General features: G+C 38.6%; 1 protein-coding gene across 1 annotated transcript in view; it reads left to right on the forward strand.

Moving 5' to 3' along the window:
- ZC2HC1B (zinc finger C2HC-type containing 1B) overlaps positions 1-26,264 on the forward strand; it is a 38,447-nt gene that overhangs the window by 7,050 nt on the left and 5,133 nt on the right. The window contains exons 2-6 of the mRNA XM_019744445.2: positions 2,889-2,950; positions 5,256-5,375; positions 5,919-6,057; positions 20,298-20,437; positions 23,781-23,889. Of these exons, the coding sequence (XP_019600004.2) occupies positions 2,889-2,950; positions 5,256-5,375; positions 5,919-6,057; positions 20,298-20,437; positions 23,781-23,889 (570 nt within the window). The remainder of the gene's footprint in view (positions 1-2,888; positions 2,951-5,255; positions 5,376-5,918; positions 6,058-20,297; positions 20,438-23,780; positions 23,890-26,264) is intronic.

Below are 26,264 nucleotides of genomic sequence, written 5' to 3' on the forward strand. Positions count from 1 at the left end.
TTTTGCGAATGCTGTACAAGTGGAATCGTACAGTATGTGACCTTCTGAAATTGACTTCTTTCACTCAGCACTGAGCTCCATCCAGGTTGTTGCATGTATCAAGTGTTCCTTTCTACTGATGAGTTGTAAGTATTCCAGGGTGTGGATATAACAGTTTGTTTCATTGTTCACCTGTTGAAGGGCATTTTGGTTATTTCAAAGAATTCCGTTAAGGTTCTAGTGACAATTTATCCATGTGATTCAGCATTCTGTAGTAAACACTAGACTTCTTGACCTCCGTGTTTGGTTCAACTCACTTAGGCAGGTACTCCCTTGTTACAGTCAAGCGGCCAAGTTGAATGTGGTTCAGAAGGTGGTGGTCCATGCATTACAGGTGTTCAATTGAATCATATTGTATCTGTCATTAACTCGTTAAAACTCACTGATTTAAACCACAGGCCGTTGTTTCTGCAGGGACTTGCATTTGCTTTGCAGGCTAGTACTGACATTGTCTATATTTATGGTGAGATTTGAATAAAGGAGTCTTAATACTTGTAGAGACTCAGGTTCAAGTCTCAGTGTTACCATTTATTACCTGTGGTCTTAAGAGAAATCACCTAACCTTGAACCTTTGTTTCCTTATCAGTGAAATAAAGAAACAAATAGTACCAGCCCTGTCTCACAGGGTTGCTGTGAGGAGCAAATGAAAATACATAGGAAATGCATTTGGGGAACAGGAAAACACCATACAAATATTATGTAAATATAAATTCATAAAAATAAATAAACATTAGTGTTTTAGAAAAGGCAGTTTTATAGGATGAGTAGTTTTTCTTAACAAGTAAGTGTGTGGAGGGGTGTGATATCCTTGCTGGGGAAAAAAAATAAAAATTAAGACCCTGTTTTACAGAGTCAGAAGAAGGCCAAAAGAACAGAGAGCAAGAGTGGTAATTCTGTATGCTGTAATGGATGACCTGTGTTGCAAATACAATACCATCTGGCAGATGTGAGAAGAAATCATTTAAATCAACAATGTGTGTAATGAGCTACCATCTGATTCCTGTTAATCAGGCCTTCCTTTTTCAAACTGTCTTCCCTGGGTTTCCATGACCCTGTTCTCTCCTGCTTCTCCTTCTGGCTTATCACCATCATCTTCTTGGCCCTTAAGTATGGAGTTCCCTAGGGATCATCCCTGTACTTCTCTTTCCATGACCTCTTCCCTGGCAATCTCATGCCTTTACATCACTCTCCAAACAAAGCCTACATCTGTGTCTCTAGCCCTGACCTCCCTCATTTCCATCCTGCTGGCTGGATAACTGTATTTCAAACTCAGTATTTCCAAAGCTGAGGTCATTTTTCTTACTAAAATGGCCCCTCTTTTCAAATTCTCTATTTCTGCTCCTACCATCTTCTCAGTCCTTGGGCATCCTTCTCCCTTTGCCACCACCCAACGCTCCCCAAATCTAGTCATGTCTTCGATTCTTTGACCACAGTGTCTTCCATTTCCTCTTTTCTTTCCATGTCAGGCCCACCCCTTTAGATTTTTAACTAAAATCCTATCTTGCCTCCCATCATCGTCCCTTCATCCCTCCTCACCTTTGTCACATGCATCTTCTGCAGCTCTGTTCAGCTTCCTCCTACTCATGTTGTTGATTGCTCCCCTTGTTTGTAGAAAAAAGCCCAGATTGTTATTCTAATATAAAATCTTCTCCATGATCAAACTGTTTTTTAATCTTTATATACTCAATCAGATGAACGAAAAGGAAGTAGCATGAAGTGAAACTCTTTTTTTCCCCAGAATTCCATAATGTTTTCCTTGAGACACTTTCCTAACTTCATTTAAAGTAATTTATGTGCATACTTTCTCTCCTTTTCTATGCTGGACCCACGTATGGTTTCTCTCAATATTCCCACAGAGTTGCATATAGCAGATATTTATTGAATGAATGATTGGTCCTGTGGTAGAAACTCCATTCTTGTTTGGCCCAGACATTCAACAAGTATTTATGGAGCCCCTTACAGTGGGTCAGGTTCTTGGAGTCATTGGGATCTAGTGGGCATAGTTTCAGCCGTGTTCTTTTTTCTTTTATGTTTGAGTTTTTTCTTCATTTAACTTTTAAAATACTGCTATGATTGAATATGAAAACCCCAACAATAGCAAGTAGTGAACATACTATGTGTATAATCCTTCACTCACTCACCACTGTGTATAAAATGGCAGCAGTGAGTGCTACTCATTGACCCCATGAAGAGGTCTGACCCCCAAACACCACCAAGGGGATGATGTTCCCCATCCTCATACGTTTTTCCCATTATAATGGCACCTCTTTTCTGGTTTGGATCCAAGTCTACCGGTTCTACTTGGTCCATTTCATCAGTCTCTCCTACTTCCTCTCAGGTAGGAGTTCATTCCAACAAAGAGAGTTTATTGAGAGAGAGAGAAAAGCCATTCTCAGGAAAGTTACCTTACATTTGATAATTAAGTGGCCTTTTTCATCAGTCTCTGATAAATTGGCATGCCTTTGTTTAGCGCACATATAGCCCTCCCATTCTAGTGGAATGCTGAAGGTGTTACCATTGCATTATTTACGGCTTTATGCTAAGGTATTAATATTTACGTGTAAACCAAAGCCATCAGGCACTTTGCTTAAGAATATATTAAATATTAAACATTATACCCTGGTTTCCTGAAGGACATGGAATTTGCTTGTTTAGTGAAGTGAGAAGTTTATTAGGAGAAGAAAACACAGGTAAGTTTACAAATGACCTTTCTAAGAGAAGGAAATATTTGGTGGAGAGGGAAAAGAGTGAGGATATTAAGCTATTGAGGTCTCTCCTCCAGTTAGTTATTTCTTCTCAGGCAGGCAATTCCATGAAACTAACATAATGTGCTCTTGGATCTTATACAGATGGCAATCAGGAATTATTTCCCTGTGAAGTCTGTGGAAGACGCTTTGCAGCAGATGTTCTGGTAAACATAAAGACGTTTTGTAGATGTGTTTCATTGGAGTTAAATGAACTGTCAAGTTAGTGAGGAGGCCGCAGTGGCAAAGATTAAAGACAGATGTGGAGGGAAAACCAGGGAAGAGAAGTACATAACCCTGAGGTTGGCAGGCCCGGAGGACGCCGAGGCAGATCGATGCTGCCCCATTCAAAAGGGAACTTATTAAACGTGGTCCTCTTACTAAACGGACACCAGATGAAAGGGTCTTGGCACAGCTGATTGTCTCTTGAGAGGTTTTGGCTCTTTTGCCTTTTCTATACGCATCAGAAATTCAAATTTTTAAGGCCAAAACACCAGGGAAATTAGCTAGTCAAGAGGAATGAACATTGAATTTGGAGCATCTGGAAACTTGGCTTTTAGCCTCAAATTTGTCACTAATCCTGACAAGTCCTTTAACCTCCCTCTGTTTCCTGCTTTGCCACGTATAAAGACAACCCTCCAATTTCAGGGGTTTTATGTGTTATTTGAACAAAATGGATATAAAGCCTTTTCCAAGATTTAATTGTTAAACCGTTTTCAAGCTAACTGCATATCAGGTTTTCTGATTGATGTCTATAAAATGGAATAAAAGCTTGATTTATTTCAAAATTAGGGAGTCCAACAGGTATTAGCCCCCAATATTATAAAGAGATTCCCAAGGAAAATGATTTTTAAAAATTAAGATGACACTGCAATTGTTAGTTGGGACATTTTAGATCAAGGAGACTTAACATTGAACTTCAAGGATTTGGACTACATGCCTGACTACATTTGGGGCAACAAAATGAGGGTGTAGGTTTTCTCTGGGAAATTTGCAAAATGGAATACCTTTTCTTTTAACTGCCTGAATCTAGAAAGGGAGTTCATAGGGCCTCTTGTGGCTTGGCAACCCACGGGTCTGATGCCTTGGCCAGCCTGGGGCTGCGTCCATGGGAAGGGGTTTGAGACCTAGGAGGTACCATTCGAAGAGGGATCACTAAACGTCAAGTACGTCTTGGATCCTCTTGAGTTTTATTTCCTAGGCCTATCTTTAGACTACAGAGAGCATTGGATCAATTGATCAATCTCTCTCTGCTTTTTTTTTTTTTTTTTTTTTTTTTTTTTAATCGTGTGGCTTGTTTATAGCCAGGTGCAGTAATGCTCACAGTTTTGTTGGGTTTGGACAAAGCAACTATGTAAGTGATGGCTATTAGGAGTTACCCCCCGAGGAAGAGGACTGAGAATAGAAGGCAAAAATGTTCAAATACCACAGTGGTGCAGTAGCAGACTTTATAAAGTTGGGACGCAGGCAGAGTGCTGTGTGTTGTTTTCCGGTTTTTGTACCAGAAACTGTTCTTAAAGGACTACTGGCTAGAGTAAAGAGTGTTTTTCCTGCAAAGATATTTGTGATATTCTTGCAAATATTGTAATATTTTTAAATTGATGATGATCAGCGTAGATTTGCTCTGAAATAAGTGACTTCATGAATGTGAAATGCTTGGGTACATTAAAGGAAAATGTCTTCGTAACTTAAATGGGCTTGGTGTGTTCTTCATTTATTTGTATGGTTGTCCTACTTGTTTTTTGCCGATGTTCTCAAATATTTCTTTGAAACCTCTCCTCTCCTGTTCAGGAATTAAGTGGTTTAATTGGCTGTATGTAGAAAAGTGGCCAAGTTAAGCTCAATTTTAAAATGTGGAGTGGTCCGAAGAGTTTTTCTGACAAGGCTTCTCCACTGGTAGGAAGCTCATTTACCCCTTGCTGTACGCAAAGGGCTATTTCAAAAGGATGGTAAAACTGAATATTAAGGTTGTTGGGATTAGAATTTCCTGTTATATTACTGAGTGACTTGCTCTTGGAATTTAGAAACAGTGCAGGCAGGAAACAGAATTGAAGAAGTAACCAACAAAACTTCATTGGTTTCGGTGAGTATCTGAAAATAGCTCAATATCCGAAATATTTATTTCAATTTAAACTATAAAGTTTATATTTTCAACATTATTTAATGCTTTAAAAACCTTTCATCCAGCCCCAGTGGTAGGGTTAAATATGTAAAAGCAAATTTGAAGTAATTCTCTTTAGCTGTGGAGGCCTTTTCTTGACCTTGACCGAACACCATATCTAGTTATGTGTAACATGGGTGAGGAGAGCCAGATGGATTTGCTCTGCTGTGATTTGAGAGTTCGAGAATGAACTTGGCTCTGAAGGTGCAACCCAGTCACTGTAGTGGGGGCTGCCTGAGTACACTGTGGCATTCCAAACTTTGTGATTGTTCAGTTTTTAAAAAATGTAATCCCCACGCTTTCTTTTCTAGGAAAGGCATGGACCAATATGTAGAAAACTCTTCAGCAAAAAGCGTAAACCTTTCAACTCCTTAAAGCAAAGATTACAGGGCACTGACATTCCCACTGTGAGAAATGCTCCTCAATCCAAGGTATTCTCCATATCTTCCTTATTGTTCTTGATTACATCCCGAAGTACATTAAAGCCTCTTTCTGGCTCTCTGGTTTCATTTTTGCTTGATAGTACAGTGTAATGTTGTGTAAGTATAATCCACCTTTACTGTTTTCTTTTTAATCACGCTCACTTAGATTTCCAAATGTATTTGAGATGCTTTCCAGATGTGGCAAAACAAGAATCTTGTTTATATTTTCATTAGAGTAGCATTAAATCTAGCAATTAGCCTGGAAGAAAGTCACTTTTAATCTTACATTTAAGTCTTCCTTTAAAGTTTTGTAGTCTCTTTGTTTATCTGGTTATTTTGCATTTTCCTTCACTACTGTGACTTGTGACTTTTATTACTGTATTTTCCAAACCTCTTTTAGTACGCCTGAAAAACAAATTCTCTTTTCTCTCCAAATTTCACAGTCCTGTTTCCTGTAAATTCAAGTCTCAGCTTAAAAAAAATAAATAAATAAAATTATAATGGAGAGATATGTAGTCTAGGTTAGTGTATGTTGATTTTATTTTTTTATAGCCTCCACCTGTGAGGAAAGCTAACTGGAGACAACAACATGAAGACTTCATTAATGCAATTCGATCAGCAAAGCAGTGTACACTAGCCATTAAAGAAGGCCAGCCTCTCCCACCTCCACCCGCTCCTTCCATCAACCCAGGTGTGTGTCCCGTTTGGTTTGCTTTTGATATTTTCTCTTAACCAATTGAGGCTATACTTGATTTATGGCCAAATGACCATACGTTGCTCCCTCCTTTGCAATCTGAAATTAACAATAGCCATTAAATTATATAAAAGTAATTTTATTATACAATTTATCTTATCCTATTTATTTTTCCAGTTCTGCAAAAAGATTCTGTGTTTCTTTCTAACTCTGTCTGAACATGAAAACATCACTCTTCCCAGTATCATGGCATTACCTAACTCCAGGGGATACCGTTCACGCCATGGTTTATGAGAATGGAGCAGTTGAAGCAGTTCTGTAACAGCTCCCTAGTGTCAGATACCTACGGTTCTTTTTTATTTATTTATTTTATTTATTTTTTGAGATAAAATTCCCATAATATAAACTTCACCATTTTAACCATTTTAAGTTGTATAGTTTAATGGCCCACAGCTTTTTTACCCTAAACTTTTTATTTTATTTTTTTAAGTAACTTTTTTTTTTTTTTTAATTGGGGAACAGTGTGTTTCTCCAGGGCCCACCAGCTCCAAGTCGTTGTCCTTCAATCTAGTTGTGGAGGGCGCAGCTCAGCTCCAAGTCCAGTTGCTATTTTCAATCTTAGTTGCAGGGGACACAGCCCACCATCCCATGCAGGAATTGAACCGGCAACCTTGTTGAGAACTCGCGTTCTAATCAACTGGTCCATTCGGCTGCCCCTAAACTTTTTATTTTGAAAATGTTCAAATTTATAAAAAAGAGGAGAAAATAGTACAATGGTCACTCATGTACCTTCCACTGAAATTTGACACTTGGTGACATTGTTGTCATATTTTCTCTCTCTCTCTCTCTCTCTCTCTCTCTCTCTCTCTTTCTTTTTGGCAGAACTATTTAAAAGTAAGTTTCAAAATTCATAACACTTTACCTCTAACTATTTCAGTATGCATTTCTTAAGTATAAATACATTTTCCTGAATAACCACAATACTATTGTCACACTGTATATATAGACTCATATTTTCCCAATTATCTTAAGAATGTCCTTTAAAGCTCTCTCCTCAACCCCCAGTCACAATCCAAAATTCAGTCAAGCTTTGTGCATTGTCTTTTGTTGTCTCTTTAGTGTCTTTTGATCCACACAATACCCCTACCAGGCCAATTATCCTCTTAGAATGTCTCATTCTAAATATGTCTGTATTTTCAGTCATCTTAGTGTTTAACATGCATCTCTATCCCCTCATCTTTCTGTAAATTAGAAATTAGGACTCAATTAAATTAATATTATTAGGTTGGTGCAAAAGTAATTGAGGTTTAAAAGGTTAAAAATAATTGCAAAAACCACAATTACTTCTGCACCAACCTAATAATATTAATCCCTTATCAGATTTGGATTTTCAAATATTTTCTCCCATTCAGTGAACTGTCTTTTCACTCTCTTGATGGTATCTTTTGATGCAAAAACGTTTTTAATTTTGATCAAGTCCAATTTATCTTTTTTGTTGTTGCCCTGCTTTTGATGTCAAACCCCTCAAATCATTGCAAAACCCAATATCATAAAGCCTTTGCCCTATGTTTTCTTCTAACAGTTTTACAGTTTTAGCTCTTTAGGTCTTTGATCCAGGTTGAATTAACTTTTGTATGCAGTGTAAGGTAAAATCCCAACTTCATTGGAAGTTGGGTATCTAGTTTTGTATGTAGTTATCTATTAATAGTTTTTTCAGCACTGTTTGTTGAAAAGACTATTGTTTACCTATTGAATGGTCTTGGCACATTTATTAAAAGTCAGTTTGACCCTATGTGAGAGGGTTTATTTCTGGGCTCTCTATTATATTCCATTTGTCCATATGTCTGTCCTTATGCTACTACCACAGTTTTGATTCATGTGTAGCTTTGTAGTAAGTTTTGAAAGCAGGAAGTGTGAGTCCACCAAGATTATTTTGGCTATTTGGGGAACTTCGAGATTACACATGAATTTTTAGGATTTTTTCCTAATTTCTGAAAATGCCATTAGAGTTTTTATAGGGATTGCATTGAATCTGTACATTGTTTGGGTACTGTTGTCATTGTAACAATATTGTCCTCCAATCCATGAACAGGGCATGAGTTTGCATTTATTTATGTTCTCTTTAATTTCCGTTAGCAATATTTTATAGTTTTCAGTGTGCAAGTCTTTCAAATCCTTGGTTCAGTCTATTCCTAAGTATTTTATTCTTTTTTTAATGTTATTGTAAGTCGAGTTGTTAACTTTCTTTTCAGATTGTTCATTCTTACTGTATAGAAATACAAGTAATTTTTATTTGTTGATTTTGTATACTGCAACTTTGCTGAATTTTTTTTATTAGTTCTAACCATTGTTTTTGGAGTCTGGAATCTTTAGGGTTCTCTACATATAAGATTACACCATTTTTGAATGGTGTAATTCACAAGGAAGAGATAATTTTACTTCTTCCTCTCCAATTTGTATGCCTTTTATTTCCTGTGTCTAAATATTCTAGCTGGAACTTCCAGTACTATGTCGACTATCACTGGTAAAAGAAGACATCCTTGTCTTTTTTTCCATTGAGTATAATGTTAGCCAAATGTTATTAATTGACTATTTAAGCATAAAAGCATATTATGAGGATTATAACATGTGAAAGTGATATGTATGAAAACAGTACAACAAGGTTAAGGAAAATCGACATATATTGTTGAAAGGTTCACGTTATACATGAATAGGTATAGATTACTTGAAGGTGGAGTGTTATATAGTAAAGATGACTATTATAAACCCTGGAGTAAATACTCAGAAATATTAACATATAACTAATAAGACAATATATGGAGTGGAGATAAAATGGGGGAAGAAAATCATTCCAAAAGAGGAAAAAGGAATGAAGAACAGATAGGACAAAGAAAAATAGCAACATGATAGACTTAAACTTAATTATATGGACAGTTGCATAGAAATGACCTAAACATTTCAGATAAATGGCAGAGGTTGTCAAACTGAATAATAAAGCAAGGTCCAATTATTTACTTTCCAGAAGAAACATACTTTAAATATAAAGACAAATAAGCAGTCCAGGCAAGTGACAGAATGAGGAGGTGGGCTGTGTGGGTCTGGAGAGATGACACCCTCCCCAAAGGACAGCTGCTCCTGCTTCAGCAGGCTGATGCCTCAAAGGAACATACATCCAGAATTGCTGAATCTAATTTCTCAAAGGATGGCAGAAATGCAGATTTCCTGATTTATATATAGCAGAAACTCAACTTTTTAGAATCTTTTTTTTTTTTTTTTTAACTTTTTAGAATCTTCAAGTTTGAATCTTAGGTTAAAAGTTGGGCACTGGTTTTCTTTAGTGAGGTGAGGAGGACCAGAAGGGGACACAAGGAGGATTGCTGGGAACACTGTGTTTTGACCTTGGCTGGTTATACGGGTGTGTGCAGTTTGCGAACATTTCATGGAGCCATATACTTATGATTTGTACCTTTCATCTCGGATAAAAAGGTAAAAAGAGAAAAAAAACCACCAACAATGTCAAAGCAACTATAGACTGGCATGTTTGAAGCATGGAAAAAGATATACATGCAAATAATCATAAAACTGAAGTGCCTAATAGTAATACCAGGCAAAGTAAACTTCAGGGCATTTATTATTAACTGAAATGCTGATTTAAAAAATACATTCATCAAGACCTATCAGTTCTGAATGTTGGTGTACCTAGTGACAGAGCTGAAAAGAATATGGAACAAAAACTGACAAAACTGGAAGGAAAAGTAGACAAATTCACAATTATATTTGGAGATTTTATCATTCCTCTTTTAGTAACTGATAAAATAAGCAGCAGGAAAATCAGGAATATAGACAACTTGAACAACAGTGTCAACCAGTTTGACCTAATTGACTATAATGTGACACACAGCAACAGCAGAATACAATTCTTTTCAAATACGTATGGAACATTCACCCAAGATAGACCAGCTGCAGGACTACAAAGTGAGTCTCAATAAATCTAAAAGGATTGAAATCATACAGATTATGTTATTTGACCACAACAGAAGTAAATTAGAGATTAATGATGAAAATATATTTAGAAAATTCCTGAATATTTGGAAATTAACAATTCATTTCTAAATAGCCCATAGATCTAAGAAGAAATTACTAGAGAAATTAGATAATATTTGGAACTGAACAGTAATGAAAACATATCAAAATTTGTGGGCTTCAGCTAAAGCAGTGCCTAGAAAGAAGTTTATAGCTTTAAATGCTTATATTAGAAAAGGAGAAAGGTTTAAGTCAATTACCTTAAACTTCTTCTGTAAAAAGTTAGAAAAAGAAAAAATGACACCTAAATTAAGTAGAAGGAAGGAAGTAGTTTTAAGTAGAAAGAAGAAAATAACTTTCTATCAGCAAAGGTGTCAGACAAGGGTACATTTTGTCTCCCTATTTGTTTAATCTGTATGCAGAACATATCATATGAAAAACTGGGCTAGGCTCAAGAAGGAGGAGTGAAAATTGGTGGAAGAAATATCAATAACTTAAGATATGCAGATGATACCATCTTACTGGCAGAAAGTAGCAATGATTTGAAACAACTTCTGATGAAAGTGAAAGAAGAAAGTGCCAAAGCAGGACTGCATTTGAACATCGACAAAAATCATGACCACAGAGGAAATATACAACTTCAGGGAAGACATCAAATAGATAAAGAAGTAGATAATGAAGGCATAAAAATTGTTAAAGACTTTGCTTATCTTGCTTCAGTCATTAATTCAAATGAAGAGTGTAGCCAAGAAATCAAGAGAAGGCTGAGATTTGGAAAGGCAGCAATAGAAGAATTAGGAAAGATCATCAAGAGCAAAGACGTGTCATTAGAGACCAAGGCTAAGAGATCATCCACACCCTCGCATTCCCAATTACTATGTACAGATGTGAAAGTTGGACAGTGAAGAATGCTGACAAGAAAAAACTTGATTCATTTGAAATATGATGTTGGAGGAAAGCTGTATGGATACCCTGAACCACCATAAAGTCGAACAAGTGGGTCCTAAAGCAAATTAAGCCTGAAACATCACTGGAAGTAAAAATGACAAAACAGAAACTGTTCTACTTCAGGCACATCATGAAAAAGCAGGGTGCTCTGGAAAAGACAATAATGCTGCTAAAAAATAGAAAGCAGCAGGAAAAGTGGAAGACCAAATGTGAGATGGATTTCCATAAAATAAATCATAGGCATGAGTCTACAGGAGCTGAGTGGGGCTGTGAGGACAGGACACTGTGGACATCACTCGTTCATAGGGTCACCAGGAGTCAGAGATGACTCAATGGCATGCAACACACAAGAAAATAGTAAATGTAATTCATCATATTGATTTTCTTAAAATTAAAGTTTGTTAAAATATTTTTAAATATTTTTATTTTTAAAAGCATCTGATCATCTCAACAGATATAGGCAAGGCCTGTGACAAATGCAACACCCATACATGTTTTTTTAAAACAAAGCAAGGTAGAAATATAAGGGAACTTTTACAATAAAGGACATCTTTGAAAAATCTATAGCTGGGTCAGGGTGGCAGAATAAGTAGATGTTCTTCTCTCACAACCACATCAAAATTACAACTAAACTACAGAGCAACCATTGTTGAAAATTGCCAGAAGTCTAGCTGAACAAAAGTCCCATAACTAAAGACACACAGAAGAAGCCACGTCAAGACTGGTGGGAGATGTGGAGTGGGCTGGTCCCACACCATGTGTGGAAGTTAAAAATCGGGAGGGATATCTGGGCTGTGGAGATACCCCTGGAGGAGCAAGGGGTCCCAGCCCCACACAAGGCTTCCTAGCCCAGTGCTGGGGAGAGAAGTTCCCATAACTTCTGGCTCTGAAAACCAGCAGACATTGTGACTGGGTGAGACAGAGGGCAGCTGGAGTCCCAAATGTTTCTCTTAAAGGGCCTACAAATACACTTATTTGGTGACAGACTCACCCATTCTGAGCTCTATCACTGGGGCAGCAGCTTGAAAGGAGCCAGGGACATACAGGGAGAAACTGAATTGTCTGGCTTCAGAGCATGGGCTGGAGTGGCAGCTTTCTCCCAAACAGAAGTGCTAGCAGAATCCATTATTTCTTTGATGATCCCAACCCCCCTCCTGGCCTGCAGACCCATATCTGAGTCTCTGTCAACCTAGATAACACCATTGGCCCCACCCTGGTGATGCTCTGAGACCGTGCCCCCAGCCAACTTGCAGGCCCACCCAAGTCTTTTCCATACAAATGACCTGTCTTGTCTCATGCTGTAGACTTTTCCTAAAATCTATCAAAGGTTCACCCCCAAACAAGCAGCATTTGGCCTCAGTGTGCCCCATACCACTTGCTAAGCAGCCCTAAGCTCAAACGAGTAGCACCCTGCCTCAATTCACAGCTTAGCCTTTCTCAGGCACCTCCAACCCTAGTGCATGTGGTGGCCTTCTGCATATTGCTTTGTGGCTCATTCCAGGTGGCTCCAGGCAGGGCACAGGCTGGGGCTAAACTTGGTGGGGCCCCTTTCAGGAGGCCCCAGGCCCACACACCTGGTGTCTGGCTTTTGTCCAAGCTGAAGCACCACCTGGCTGCCTCCATGGACAACACACCTAAAGGGCAGACTGGGCAGAGCTCTGCTAAAGTAAATCCTGCTCCATAGGATCAGCCCCTGCACAACAGCTCCTCCCCTGTAGTCAGAGCCAGTCCTCACAACCAATTAGCCTGAGAGTCAATCCCTCCCATTGATGTGCCAACAGCAACCAAGGCTCAACTATAACAGGAGGGCACACAAAACCCACACAGGACATACCTGCAGCACCAGGCTCAGGTGATGGAGACTGCATCACTGGGCCCCAAAGGACACCTACTGCATAAGGCCACTCCACTAAGACTGGGAGATGTTGCAGCTCTACCTAACACATAGAAACAAACACAGGGAGGCAGCCAAAATGGGGAGACAAAGAAACATGTCCTAAACGAAAGAAGAGAACAGTGCTCCAGAAAAAGAACTAAAAATGGAGACAGGCAATCTATCAGATGCAGAGTTCAGAACAATAGTTATAAGGATGCTCAATGATCTCAGTGAGAACTGCAACAGAGATAGGAAACACAAAGATGGAGATAGAAAACAAAAAAGAACCAGTCAGAAATGAAGAATACAAAAACTGAAAGAATACATTAGAGGGAATCAACAGTAGATTAGATGAAGCAGAGCATCAAATCAGTGATTTAGAATATAAGATAGCATAAAACACCCAATCAGAACAGCAAAAATAAAAAAAATTTTAAAAATGAGGGTAGTTTAAGGCACCTTGGGGACAATATCAAGCATACCAACATTTGCATCATAGGGGTACCAGAAGGAGAAGAGAGAGTGCAAGGAATTGGAAACCTACTTAAAGAAATAATGACTGAAAACTTCCCTAACCTGTTGAAGGAAATAGACATACAAACCCAGGAAATACACAAAGTCCCAAACAAGATGAACCCAAAGAGGCCCACACCAAGGCACAGAATAATTAAAATGCCAAAGGTTAAAAAAAGAAAAAGAAAAAGAAAAACAAGCAGAGAGAGAGAGAGAGGGAGGGAGGGAGGGAGGGAGGGAGGGAGGGAGGGAGGGAGGGAGGGAGGGAGGGAGGGAGAGAGAGAGAGAGAGAGAGAGAGAAAGAAAGAAAGAAAGAAAGAAAGAAAGAAAGAAAGAAAGAAAGAAAGAAAGAAAGAAAGAAAGAAAGAAAAGCAGTTAGTTACCTACAAGGGAGCTCCCATAAGACTTTCAGCTGATTTCTCAACAGAAATTTTGCAGGCCAGAAGGGATTGGCAAGAAATATTCAAAGTGATGAAAACCAAGGACCTACAACCAAGTTTACTCTATCCAGCAAAGCTATCATTTAGAATCTAAGGACAGATAAAGAGTTTCCCAGACAAGAAAAAGCAAACGGGGTTCATCACCACCACCAAACCAGTATTACAAGAAATGTTAAAGGGACTTCTTTAAAAAGAAGAAGAAAAAAAAAAGATAAAAAATATGAGTAATAAAATGGCAATAGCTACATATCTATCAACAACTACTTTAAATGTAAATGGATTAAATGCTCCAATCAAAAAACATAGGGTGGATGAATGGATAAGAAAACAAGACCCTTATATATGCTACTTACAAGTGTCTCACTTTAGATCATAAACACACAGACTTAAAGAGATGGAAAAAGATATTTCATGAAAATGGAAACAACAACAGAAGAAGCTGGGGCAGTAATACTTACACCAGACAAAATAGACTTTTAAAAAAAGGCTATAACAACAGACAAAGAAGGACTCAGTAATCCCACTTCTGGGTGTCTATCTAAAGGAACCCAAAACACTACTTTGAAGGGACATGTGGATCCATATGTTCATTGTAGCATTATTTACTCATACAATAGCCAAGAAGGAGGCAACCTGGGCATCCATCAATGGATAAAGAAGTGGTGGTACATACATACAATGGAATATTAGCCATAAAAAAGAATGAAGTCTTGCCATCTGCAACAACATGGATGGACCTAGAGGTATTGTGATGAGTGGAGTCAGTCAGACACAGAAGGACAAATGCCATATGATTTCACTTATATGTTGAATCTAAAGAACAAAATAAATGAACAAAACAGAAACAAACTCATAGATACAGAGAAAATTTTGAGGCTTGCCAGATAGTTGGGGGGAATGGGTGAAAAAAGCGGAAGGGATTAAGACGCATAAATTGGAGTTACAAAATAGTCATGGGGATGTAAAGTATAGCATAAGGAATATAGTCAACAATATTGTAATAACTATGTATGGTGTCAGATGGGTACTAGATTTATCAGGGTGATCACCTCATAGGTTTATAAATGTCTAATCACTATGTTGTACATTTGACACTAATATAATATTATATGTCAACTGTAATCAAAAAAATTTTTTAAACTATTAAAAAAATCTATAGCTAACATCACATTTAATAGTGAAAAACTAAACACATTCCCACTGAATACAAGAAAAGAAATAAGGATGTGCTTTCTGACCACTTCTATTTAACACTGTACTAGAGATAATATCCAGTGTAATAAGGAATATATATATATATATATATATATATATATATATATATATATATATATATATATATATATGATATATATCAGTCAAAGATTGAAGAGGAAGAAGTGAAACTATCTTTAGTCACAGATAACATGGTCATGAATGAGCAAATATAGGAAATCTTAGGAAACTGTAAAAAAGCTACTGGAATTAAAGAGAATTAACAAGCTTTCAGGATATAAGATCAATGCACACAAGTGAATTGTATTTCCATATACCAGGCATACACAATTGAAAAATGAAATTAAAAATACCACTTACAATAATGTAAAAAAACATTAAATACTTAGGTATATGTTTAACAAAATATATGTTAGACCTATCAAAAACCATAAAACATTGCTTAGAGAACTTAGAGGAACAAAATATATGGAGAGATTTACTATTTTCATGGTTTGGAAGACTCAGTATTGTGTTATGATATCAGTTCTCTCCAAATTGATCTATGGGCTCAATGTAATTCCAATAAAAATCCCTGCAAGTCTTCTTTGCCAAGTAGGAATTGACCAGCTGATTCTAACATTATATGGAAATTCAAAGTATCTGAAATAGCCAAGATAATTTGAAAAAAGAATATAATCGGAGAACTTAGACTGCCTGATGTCAGAAGTTACAGTAATCATGACAACTTGGTATTGATATATCAACTGAACAGAAAAGAGGCTCTAAAATTAGACATAACACCCCATCCATGGGCAATTGATATTTGGCGAGATAATTCAATGTGGGAAATTATAGTTTTGTTAACAAATGATGCTGGGACAACTGGATATCACTGTGGGAAAAATGAACCTTGAGCCTTACACCATATACAAAAATTAATTCAAATGGATCATTGACCTAACATAAGTGCTACAACTGTAAAATTTCTAGAAAAAACTTTTTGATCTAAGGGTCAAGATTTCTTAGGCATGGCACAACCTGCACTAACAATTTTGAAAGAGGAAATCGATAAATTGGGATTCACCAAAATTAAAGAATTCCTTTTTGACAGGCACAGAGAATGCAAAGGCAAACCACAGGCTGGGAGAAAATATTCATACTACATCTGACAAACGACTCATATCAAGAATATACAAAGAACTCTTACAACTCAATAAGACAAACAATCCAATAAGAAAAAGGCAAGAGATATATTTGAACAGACATGTCAAAAACTAATGGCCAATAAGCACATGAACAGATCTTCAGCATTATTTTCATCAGGAAAATGTCAATTAAAACTCACAGTGAGATACCACTGCATACCCACTTGAATGGCTAAAATTAAAGACTGACAATACAAGCTGGCGAGGATGTAGAACGACTGGAAGCCTCATGCACTGCTGATGGGAGTGTAAAGTAGTACAGCCCCTTCCCACTGGTATTTCACTGAACATAGACTTAACTATACAGCAACTCCCATCCTAGGTATTTATGAAAAAACTGAAAATAGGCCCCTAAAATGAATGTTTTTAGCAGCTTTAATTATATAACATAAACTGGAAACAACCGAAAATGTCCATCAACAAGTGAATGGATAAACAAATTGTGGAATATTTACAAAATGGAATACAACTCAACAGTAAGAAGAAATTACTACTACACATGCGACACCATGAATGTTCTCTTATATGAAATTATATAGCGTAGGCATAACTTATCTTTAGTGATAGGAAACTAGATCTTTGGTTGCTTGAGACTGGGTTTGGGGTAATATTGATTCGAAGGGGAACAAGGGAACTTTTTCTGGTGATGAAATTGTTCTATATTTAATTGGGGTAGTTATACAAATATATACACTTGTCAGAACTTATTGAACTATGCCTTTAAAATAGGCACATTTCATTACATGTAAGTTCATTTATAAAAGTAAAAACGAACAACAAAAAAAAAAAACCCCGCTGATCTGAAAAATAATTCAGCTTTTATACTAGAAAGTAATTTTAGTGTTTTACTTTTGCTGGGTGCTAATGAAAATGTAGTTAAAATAATGTGTTGTCTTAAGATGTTCAGTAGAAAGAACTAGAGCTGTGATTTTGATAATACCTTGGCACTAAGCTTCATATAACAAAAACATCTTTTATGGGAAATACTTCATTTTAATAGCAGAAGCTATAGCGTTGAATGGCTACATTATGGTTCTTTAGTTGAATAAATAAAACCATGTCAGATGTCCTACTATATAAATTTTTGTCATTTTCATGTTGGATTTAAAATGTGGGCATTATTGTTTCTTTAAATAAATCCCTTTGTAAGGCCTCATCAAGCATACAATTTATTTTCTGCCCTTTACATTTTATGCTAAAATATTGCTTTATAATTAACTTCTTTCTTATGACCTTATTATCATTTTATGCACCAAGCAAAATGGTTATATACAACAGCACATTTTCATTACTATTCAATTATTTTGATTGTTCAGGGATTTCATATTAGCCCATATATTCTTAGGCTTAAACAGTAGAAAATGTATAGAGATACAACTAGAGTGATACATAATATCGCCTAGTATACACACAAGTTTGCAACAGTTTTCTTTTTTTTCCTTGCATAGTTCCCTATTTTGTGACTCAGTTTTTGTGACATGTATATATATTTGTTCTAATTCTTACTGAGTTAGGTAAGTGTGCCAAATCATTCAACTTTCCAGGACATTGTGAGAGTTTATGGGGAGAGTGATATAATATTTATAATTGGGGTTTTCTGTGAGGCCTGGGACACCGTTTGGTCACCATTTCACAGGGCTACATAGACATGGGTCCTCAATAGCATGCTTGCGCTTTTAAATGATGCTTCTTTTTCTACTTTAATTTTTCATGAGATCCGACATCTTCCCCATAGGCCTCCTAAGAATCCACTGGTCGTCCAACGTAAAAAGACCATTTTCTATTGAAATAAATAGTACATAGTGATTTTTATGACATCGTTATTAACAGAGGAAGAGGTGACTCAGAGTGAGATGAGAGTCGAACATGTGGCTCAGTCACGCTGTGCTCAGATTGTTCTTGTTGAAAAATGTTGATTCTCAGAGTATATAAAGTTCCCTTCCTCTGCCCCCTTATGTCAGGGCTTCATGTCTGTCCTGAGGGTTCTTGGAGGGCCTGGTGCTTCCTCCTTTCACACCTTACTGCACGGAATGGTAATTGTCTTTTGCTTAGTCGTCTCTGAGGTGTTTGTTGGTGGGGTCGTATAGTTCCACTTGGTTGTCTCCATGGTGGCATACAGTGCCACACACACCGAAGGGCAGCAATGAATGCATGAACAAGCGAGAGTAAGTATGGCATAGTCGTTGCTATAATCACATCTTTGCCTGAACTGAGTAGGTTCATGGCAGTAGCATTTCTGATATAAGCCTTGACCTTTCCGCGGATAAAACTGAAGAAACATCCACCAAGCCAAGAGCTGAGTTCTAGATGGTTTTCTACACCATGGTGAGTTCTGCATGATAATGGCACTTTCTATTTTACTTTTCTAAGCAGTTTCACTCTTGTTTGGTAGTTGGAAACACAACCTTGCTGGACCTGTTTCCTCATAGTACTAGTATGTTCTACCTGCCCACTGTGCCAAACCCAAGTGTGGATTCTTTTAGCTAACTTTCACAACAGCCCGATGAAACAGATGATACGCAGGTACTGGGGAAATTGAAGCAGAAGGAGGTTGAGTAACTTGCCCAGGTTCACACACATAGTAAGTGAAGCGCTGGGGCTCAAAACTAGTCCGGCAGGTTGCAGAGCCTTCACCATTTCCCAATGCTGTCCTATTTTATTTTTTTTCAAGGAATTTATCACTGTGGGAAAATGTTTCTGTATTAGAATGCCTAGTCCTTGATTTTAGGGACGTTGCATCTGCAGGTATAAATCAGTGCCTGGCACATAAGAGGTGTTCAACATGTATTGAATTAATGATTAAGTACTGCCTTCCAGAGTGTGAAATACAAGGTTTGGTTAAGTGCTAATCTTTTACTACATTCCAGTTTCTTCCAATTCTTACATTTTATGAGTATTCATTTTAGGAAATGATTTTTTTTTTAAATGGGAAGTTCCCCGAACTGCCTAAAAAGATGCCTTCAAAGACTCTTAACTTTGAAGAAATTGCTGCTGTAACTACCCATGCACACACGCAGGAATTTTGACTATCCACTAACCCAGACTTCATACAGAGTTTAAGATCAGTGCTGGGTCAGGTCTTTCCTGGATGGAAAGTGATTCGCTTATGTTGCTCATATCCATTCTGTCATCCCTGAAGGTAAGGTGCCTAAAACAAAATAAAACAACCCTGGCGTCTCTGCTTGCTTTAGAGCAGTAGGCTCCAAGCTGCCTTTGCTGTGAGCATCTCCACGTTCTAAGAAGACCTGGGGTCTTTCTCACTTCGCATGTCTCTCACCATCTGGTAATTGCAAACCAGAGCCAAACTGAGACGACTGGGTATGACACAACGCGAAGGACCTGGTACCTACAGAGCTGCCTGGGCGTTCTAATGTTGGAAGCTGGAGTTGTTTCTGGAGCCACTTTCTGATCACCTTTCTTTTCCTTATCTCTTTTGAGAATTCCCACCTTTTTTTTCCTTTGGCTGCCTCCTTCCTGAATGTATGATTTTCCTCCTCACTTCAGAGTGCAGTGAAAAACAATTTAGCACTGCAATAGTAATGGCTTTCTGCCAGTGACATTGGCTTTACATCCCATCCCCCAAACACACATTTTGAAACATCTCCTCTCCCTCTGAAGCCCCTTAACTCCTGTATGACTTTCTGTCCCACCCAGTACCACAACCTGGGCTCCTGAACTGTCTATGCTTTTATGAGTATCATCAATGCTAACATTCTGCGATCCAGAATAAGAATTCACTAAAAAATTGATTTAATTGGGAAGTTCCTAAGTATAATTAATTTTCTAAAAAACATGATGTAAACACTTGAAGGGCACACTCTTAATTGAAATAAGTACGTACATAGGTAGAACAATTTCCCCCTGCCATGTCCTTTATTTGAGCCCTTGCATGCCTTCCCCTGTGGAATAGGCTGTCTCAAACCAGAGCGTGAGACCTTGTTCTTTCATGTTGGAACAGAGTTCATATCCTATTTATTTCATTTCAGAGTTGTTTTTGAAATGCTAATTGCCTTTTGTTCTTACCTTTACATTCAGATTATATTCAATGCCCATATTGTATGAGGAGGTTTAATGAAAATGCAGCCAATCGGCATATTAATTTCTGCAAGGATCAATCTTCTCGTCGCGTCTTCGATCCAGCCCAGACAGCCGCCAAATTGGCATCCAGAGGGCAGGTAAATATCTCTCCCCAGGTGTTGGATCTTGTGCTCGTACATGCCTGGGACAAGTGGGTAGAGTTTGATGGGAAACCTAAATCTACCCATCCTAAGAAATATAAGGATCGTGATAGCTGGCCACTGTCACTCATCCTCACGGGACGTGGCTCCTTTTGCATTTCCAACTTACAACACCTTTGGGTGTTGTAGAAAAAATATTTCTATTTTGGTATTATTGTTGTAGAAAACATATTTCTAAAAAGTATTTGCATGTTAGGTTGAAGACTTGAATATATAAGTAGTGTTTCTGTAGTATTATGGTAAAACTCTGTCCGTCCAACAGTGGTTATCAGCCTTAACCACACAGGAAAGAACTGTGAACCTGAAGTGAAACTGGCTTGAGTCGGGGAAGCTGTCACTTCCACAGGCCATGTGGTTTGGTCTATAAACGTGGGGTCTTGAGACTTTTATTTAAAGCCACAGAATCAGCAAGTTAAAGTGGACAAATGGAAGCAACTGTTATGAATAGGTACAAATAAGTAGACTAACTTGACCAGGAAGACAAAGATTTACAAAAACAGAAACGGAGCCAGCAAACAGCTCCATAAACATCAAAGGTCCCAGGGGCATAACTTACAGTATCGCATAAAAACTGTTAGTTTTATAAACATGGCTCAGACACCAAGAAAAGATTAAGTTGCTCTGAATGCTTAAGAGTATGAAACATGTTTAGGAAGATTTCCATGAAATCCAGTATCTAAGGAGGGTGGAACCCTCTCCACTAATAGCATACTCCTCGGACTATGGATTCCAAGCTCTGTCTCCATGTGTATTAGACAGTTATTGAAAATCTACTCTATACCAGACACTGTGCTCCATGCTGGCCGATTGAGGATTTGTAATTCAAAGAAGGACGGGGCCTTGGAAACAACACAGTAGGAAGATGTATTATAGTAGTTGCCATATATAGAAGCACCATAGAGGAAGAGGCCACCGGGATTCATAGATGGCTTCCAACAAGAGCAAACATTTTCCCCTGAAATATCAGATTGGTTTACCAGCCTAGAGCTGGAGTTGAGAAGGACATTATGCACAAAACACCCAGCTTGTGGCCTGAGGAATCCAGCATATAAGGCTAACGCACAGAGTGCCTGTGGGAGAGTGACACGATGGGATAGGCAGAGAGGGCGTCAGATCTACAAGGGCTTTAACTCAAGCTGGGTCAGAGACAGGGAATTCAGGGGAGAGAGATGCCCTCAAATCTGAGGCCAGCCAGCCTGGGGCCTGGAAGCAGGAAGTGTAAAGTCCCCAGGAACCCAGCAAGTCCTTCTTTCCAGCTTCCATCTCACCTCTTCTTCCCATTATCCTGCTTTGTCTTCTCTCTGCACTCTGACTTTTTTGGCTTTCCTGTCCATTGTCTATTATTACCTTCGTATGTCATTCTATAGGCGTGTAAGCTGGTTGGACAGTGTAGAGTGGAATGACACGGAATTGTGTTTTTTTTTTTTAGAAAGATCACCCTTGCATTTAGTGTTCAAGATGGATTGGCTGGAGAACAGTTAGAAGCCATGGCAACAGGGAAAGAATGAGGGACTGGAGTAAGAGGGCAGATGGGGGGCGGGCGGGTGTGGCAGGAGAATTTAAGAAATAATTGATGGGACTGAAAAGAGGATTGGGTATAGAGTAAAACAGGATCAGGGTTGACAAGAAGGTTTTTATCTCCAGAGCCTAGGCGGATAATAATATTATACATCTAGATACAGGAACACAGAAGGCAAGAGGGAGGTGTGTTGGTGGAGCAGGCAGGGTGGTTATGATAAATATAGTTGTAGAGATTCCATCTTTATACCTGAAATAGTATGGGAAGCTGTGCCATGTAGAAAGAGCCTGATTCTGCCATCAGTAGTCAGGGTTTGACTTTCAGTTCTACAATTTACTATCTGTAGGCAAACTTGGACAAGTTACTTCAATTCTTTGCAACACTTTAATCGGTATCTTGTCGACTTGTTGGGAGGACTATAGGTAATATAAGTAAAGTGCCTTTCCACAGGGGTTCCTCCACCTTCCTCTTTTCCCGGTACCCCACCCGCCTTCCCCTCTCTGGTAAATCCTTTCCTGTGTGTGGGATAGACACCTCAATTTTGAGGGGATACGACTGCTTTGGGCTTGAATTCAACTTCATTTTGGAAAGGTTTGCCAAGTATAATTCTATTTGGACTTTCTAAAGCAGCAAAGGGTGCGGTACATTTCTTCGAATGATTCTTCTGACCAGTCCACGAAGCTAGTGGGGATTTAGTGTGGGGCCAAAGGGAGTACTGGGAAGCAGCAACGGAAGTGCTTTTTATTCCTGAAGGAGGCCAGCTGGCTGTCCTGAGTGTAACCAGTGACTTGGCCCTGTTCCTCTCCTTGTTTTCCAGAACGAAGTGGTGATTGGGAGCACAGAAGAAAAATTGCTTGCTTTCTGAATTGCTTGCTTTCTGAGTAAACTCACTGTCGAGTGTATCTGAACAGCCGTGCTTGTCTTGCCTCTGCCAGCTTCACGGCTCTGGGGCCCAGCCTCATAGTGAAGCTTATTCAGAAGTGGAACAAAAAGGGAGGGGTCGTTTCAGTTTTGAAGGGCTGTTAACAGCACAGCTGACATGTGTTCCTATTTTAAACAAAAATCAACTTTTAAAAAGTGTTATACCCTTAACCAAAGAAGACCAATAAGGGCCTCTGAAAATAGCTTTCCCTGTTTGGATGGGGATGAGCGACTTGCTCTAAACCTCGTGGCTACCCTCGCCCAAGGGAGAAGTCTCGTCCGCAGTAACAGGTTATCTTTATGTAGTCCCCACGGAGATGTTGGGGGGATCAGGGCAGCAAGGTAAAAAGGCGCCCCCAAGGAACCTATGGTCCTTATTCCACGTTCATGTAACTATTCCGCTGCTGCTGCTTCGTAGGGAGGGGCGTGGTGTGGGGATGTTGGAATTCCATGTTTAAAACATGTGCTGCCTGCCAATGTCTGTTTTTCTTCTCTCTGTTCATGTATTTAAAAACAAAATCATCTTCAAGTGTAATGAAAAACCAAAATGTTCCATAACTATCCTTATTGACATTAAGTGATTTCTTATGTCTCCGTATAACTAATTTTACAGGATTAACATCTCATAATTCCCACGAAGGCTTGATTATGGAATGAAAGCTCCAAAACCCAGACAGGGAGGATCAGAACCAGGTTAACTAAGGTGCAGGTTGTGCGTGTCCCCTTCCCCTGGGCACAGCAGGTCTCCGGAGACGACTCCAGTCTGCTGCTGGTTAAGGGGAAACGCTTTCCTCCCGTGTGCTACCTAAGATTACACAGCTGCTCCCTCTCCCTCTGTAGGGTCGGGCACAGAGGAGTCCAAAAAAAGAACCGACTGTCACCAGTGCCGTGGGAGCTCTGCTGCAGAACAGGGCCCTGGAGGCCACCAGGGGGGCCCCAGCCAGGCCAGGTGAGTCAAAGTGAGCGACTCAACTATCAAACGACTGGGTCGGAGGGGACCACCGCTGGCTTTGGGATTTGTCGGCAGTTGGGAAAAGCTGTGACATCTCATGTTGCTTTTGGATATACAGATATGTGGGTTTGTTAGAGGTTCAAGTTTATTTGCCAAAAGAGAGTATTTCCTAATTTATCAGGACTAGATATCTCTGACAATACACAAAGTCATATCTGATTACAGCAGCAGGGTCTAGAAACATCATTTTCTGATTTGGTAAAATTGAAAAGAGATGAAGACTGGAAGATAACAGTGTGTCAGATGTGTTGAAAAATGAAGAAAGTGAAATCACTATGTCAGAGAGATAGCTGTACTCCCATAATTATTATAACATTTTTCAAATAGCGAAGATATAGAAACAACCTAAGTGTCCATTGACGAATAAATGGATAAAGCTGTGATATATATATACACAATGGAATATTACTCGGGCATGAAAAAAGGAAATCTTGCCATCTATGACAACATGGATGGGCACTTATGCTAAGTGAGATAAGTCAGACAGAGAAAGACAAATATTGTATGATCTCACTTATGTGTGGAATCTGAAAAAGTCGAACTCATAAAAACAGAGAATAGAATGGTGATTTCCAGGGGTAGGGGGTGCGGTGGGAGAAATGGGGAGATGGTGGTCAAAGGGGACAAACTTCTAGTTATAAGATGAATAAGTTCTGGGGATCTAATGTACAGCACGGTGATTATAGTTAACAATACTGTATTACATACTTGAAAGTTGTTAAGAGAGCAAATCTTAAATGTTCTTACCACCACACACACAAAAGGTAACTATGTGCGGTGACGGGTATTAACTATTTTATTGTAATCATTTCAGAATATATTTGTGTATCAAATCATCATATTGTACACCTTAAACTTATGCAATGTTACATTTAATTATATCGCAATAGGCTGGAAAAAATGAAAAAGAAAAGGGAGAGTTACCTTTTTAGAATTAAGTAATTTCTTCGAAGTTTCAGAAAGGCACAACCCTTACAGTACTTACTATATTTTAGACCCGTTTCATTTAATCCTCTCAATAATCCTCCAAATGTTTTAATTTGCATAAAGAGAAACTGAGGCTTAGAGGAGATAGGTTATTTGTTCAAAGCACACAATTGGTAAGTAGCAGCGCTGGATTAGATACCTACTGTGTTCTTCCTCTTCACGGAGCTGCACTGATAAGTGATCAGCGTGCAGTATGACGGCAACATGAATTAATTCATGACCACATGGCACCGCTGATCAGGACTTTTATGTGGAAGATATTATCAGAGCCATAGTAAGAACAGCCAGTCCATAAAGTAACAACACCCAAAAGTTTATTGTTAGTTCTTAAATTCCTCATGAGTTGCTTATCAGCGGCTAAAAATTGAATTGATATTTTAAAATTTCCCCATAGCCAAGTCATGACTTTTTTTCTGATCTGTGACAACTTAACAATGAGAGATAGGTTTTAGTTTTCACATCCAACAGAATAATTCAAATTATATATAATATTCATCGGATAAAATTTTCACTAACAAGTTTTTTCTAAAGTATAATGATTAGTATCCTTCAGAAAAGGCAATTTCTTTATATTATGGTTTCTTTTCTTATTTTTTCAAAGAATGTATTATAATGTTTCCCTTCTAGTGAACAGCACTCCTTTGAGTTGGAGGTCAAAGCTTATTTGCCAAAAGGGAATATTTCTTAATTCAGCAGGATTAGATAATTCTGACAACGTGCAAAGTACAATCCGAGTACAGCAACGGGTTCTCAGACCTTCTTTCCCTGGTCTAGTAAACTTGGAAAGAGATTGGGAACGGGAGAGGACAGCATGTTAGGTGGGGTGTTGAAAATAAGAGTATCCTTCCTTGAAGTAGATGATTTCTTTAAAGCAGCAGCAAGGCATACGTGGAAAGGTCCCAAATGACTCAGAAGTCCCGTGTCTCGTACATCAAGCAGGACATTGTAAAGACACCATTCTGATACATTAGAAAATAGATGGGTCGGCCAGCGGATCTAAGCACAGGGTCTTGTGTTTGCTTGTGACTAGTTAATGGTGGTTTATATCACTGTGATGTTGCTAAGTGAAAGGTCAAGTTCTTAAGATGGCCCACACTGGGTTCTTCGTGTACCTGCACCTGACCTCGCCTCTCACTGTTTTCTCTCAATCCAGCTCCAGGGGCTTCCGTGTTGTCCCTTGAACATAACAGGCCTGCACACCCCTGGTTCAGGGCCTTTGCACTGGCTGCTCCCTCGGCTGAAAACCAAAACACTCCCCCATGAACCTGCACTGCTCACTCCTTCCCTCCCTCCAGGTCTTTGCTGGCTGTCATCTTCACAGTGAG

Source organism: Rhinolophus sinicus, linkage group LG05, assembly GCF_036562045.2.
Source record: "Rhinolophus sinicus isolate RSC01 linkage group LG05, ASM3656204v1, whole genome shotgun sequence".
NCBI classification, from domain to species: Eukaryota; Metazoa; Chordata; class Mammalia; order Chiroptera; family Rhinolophidae; genus Rhinolophus; species Rhinolophus sinicus.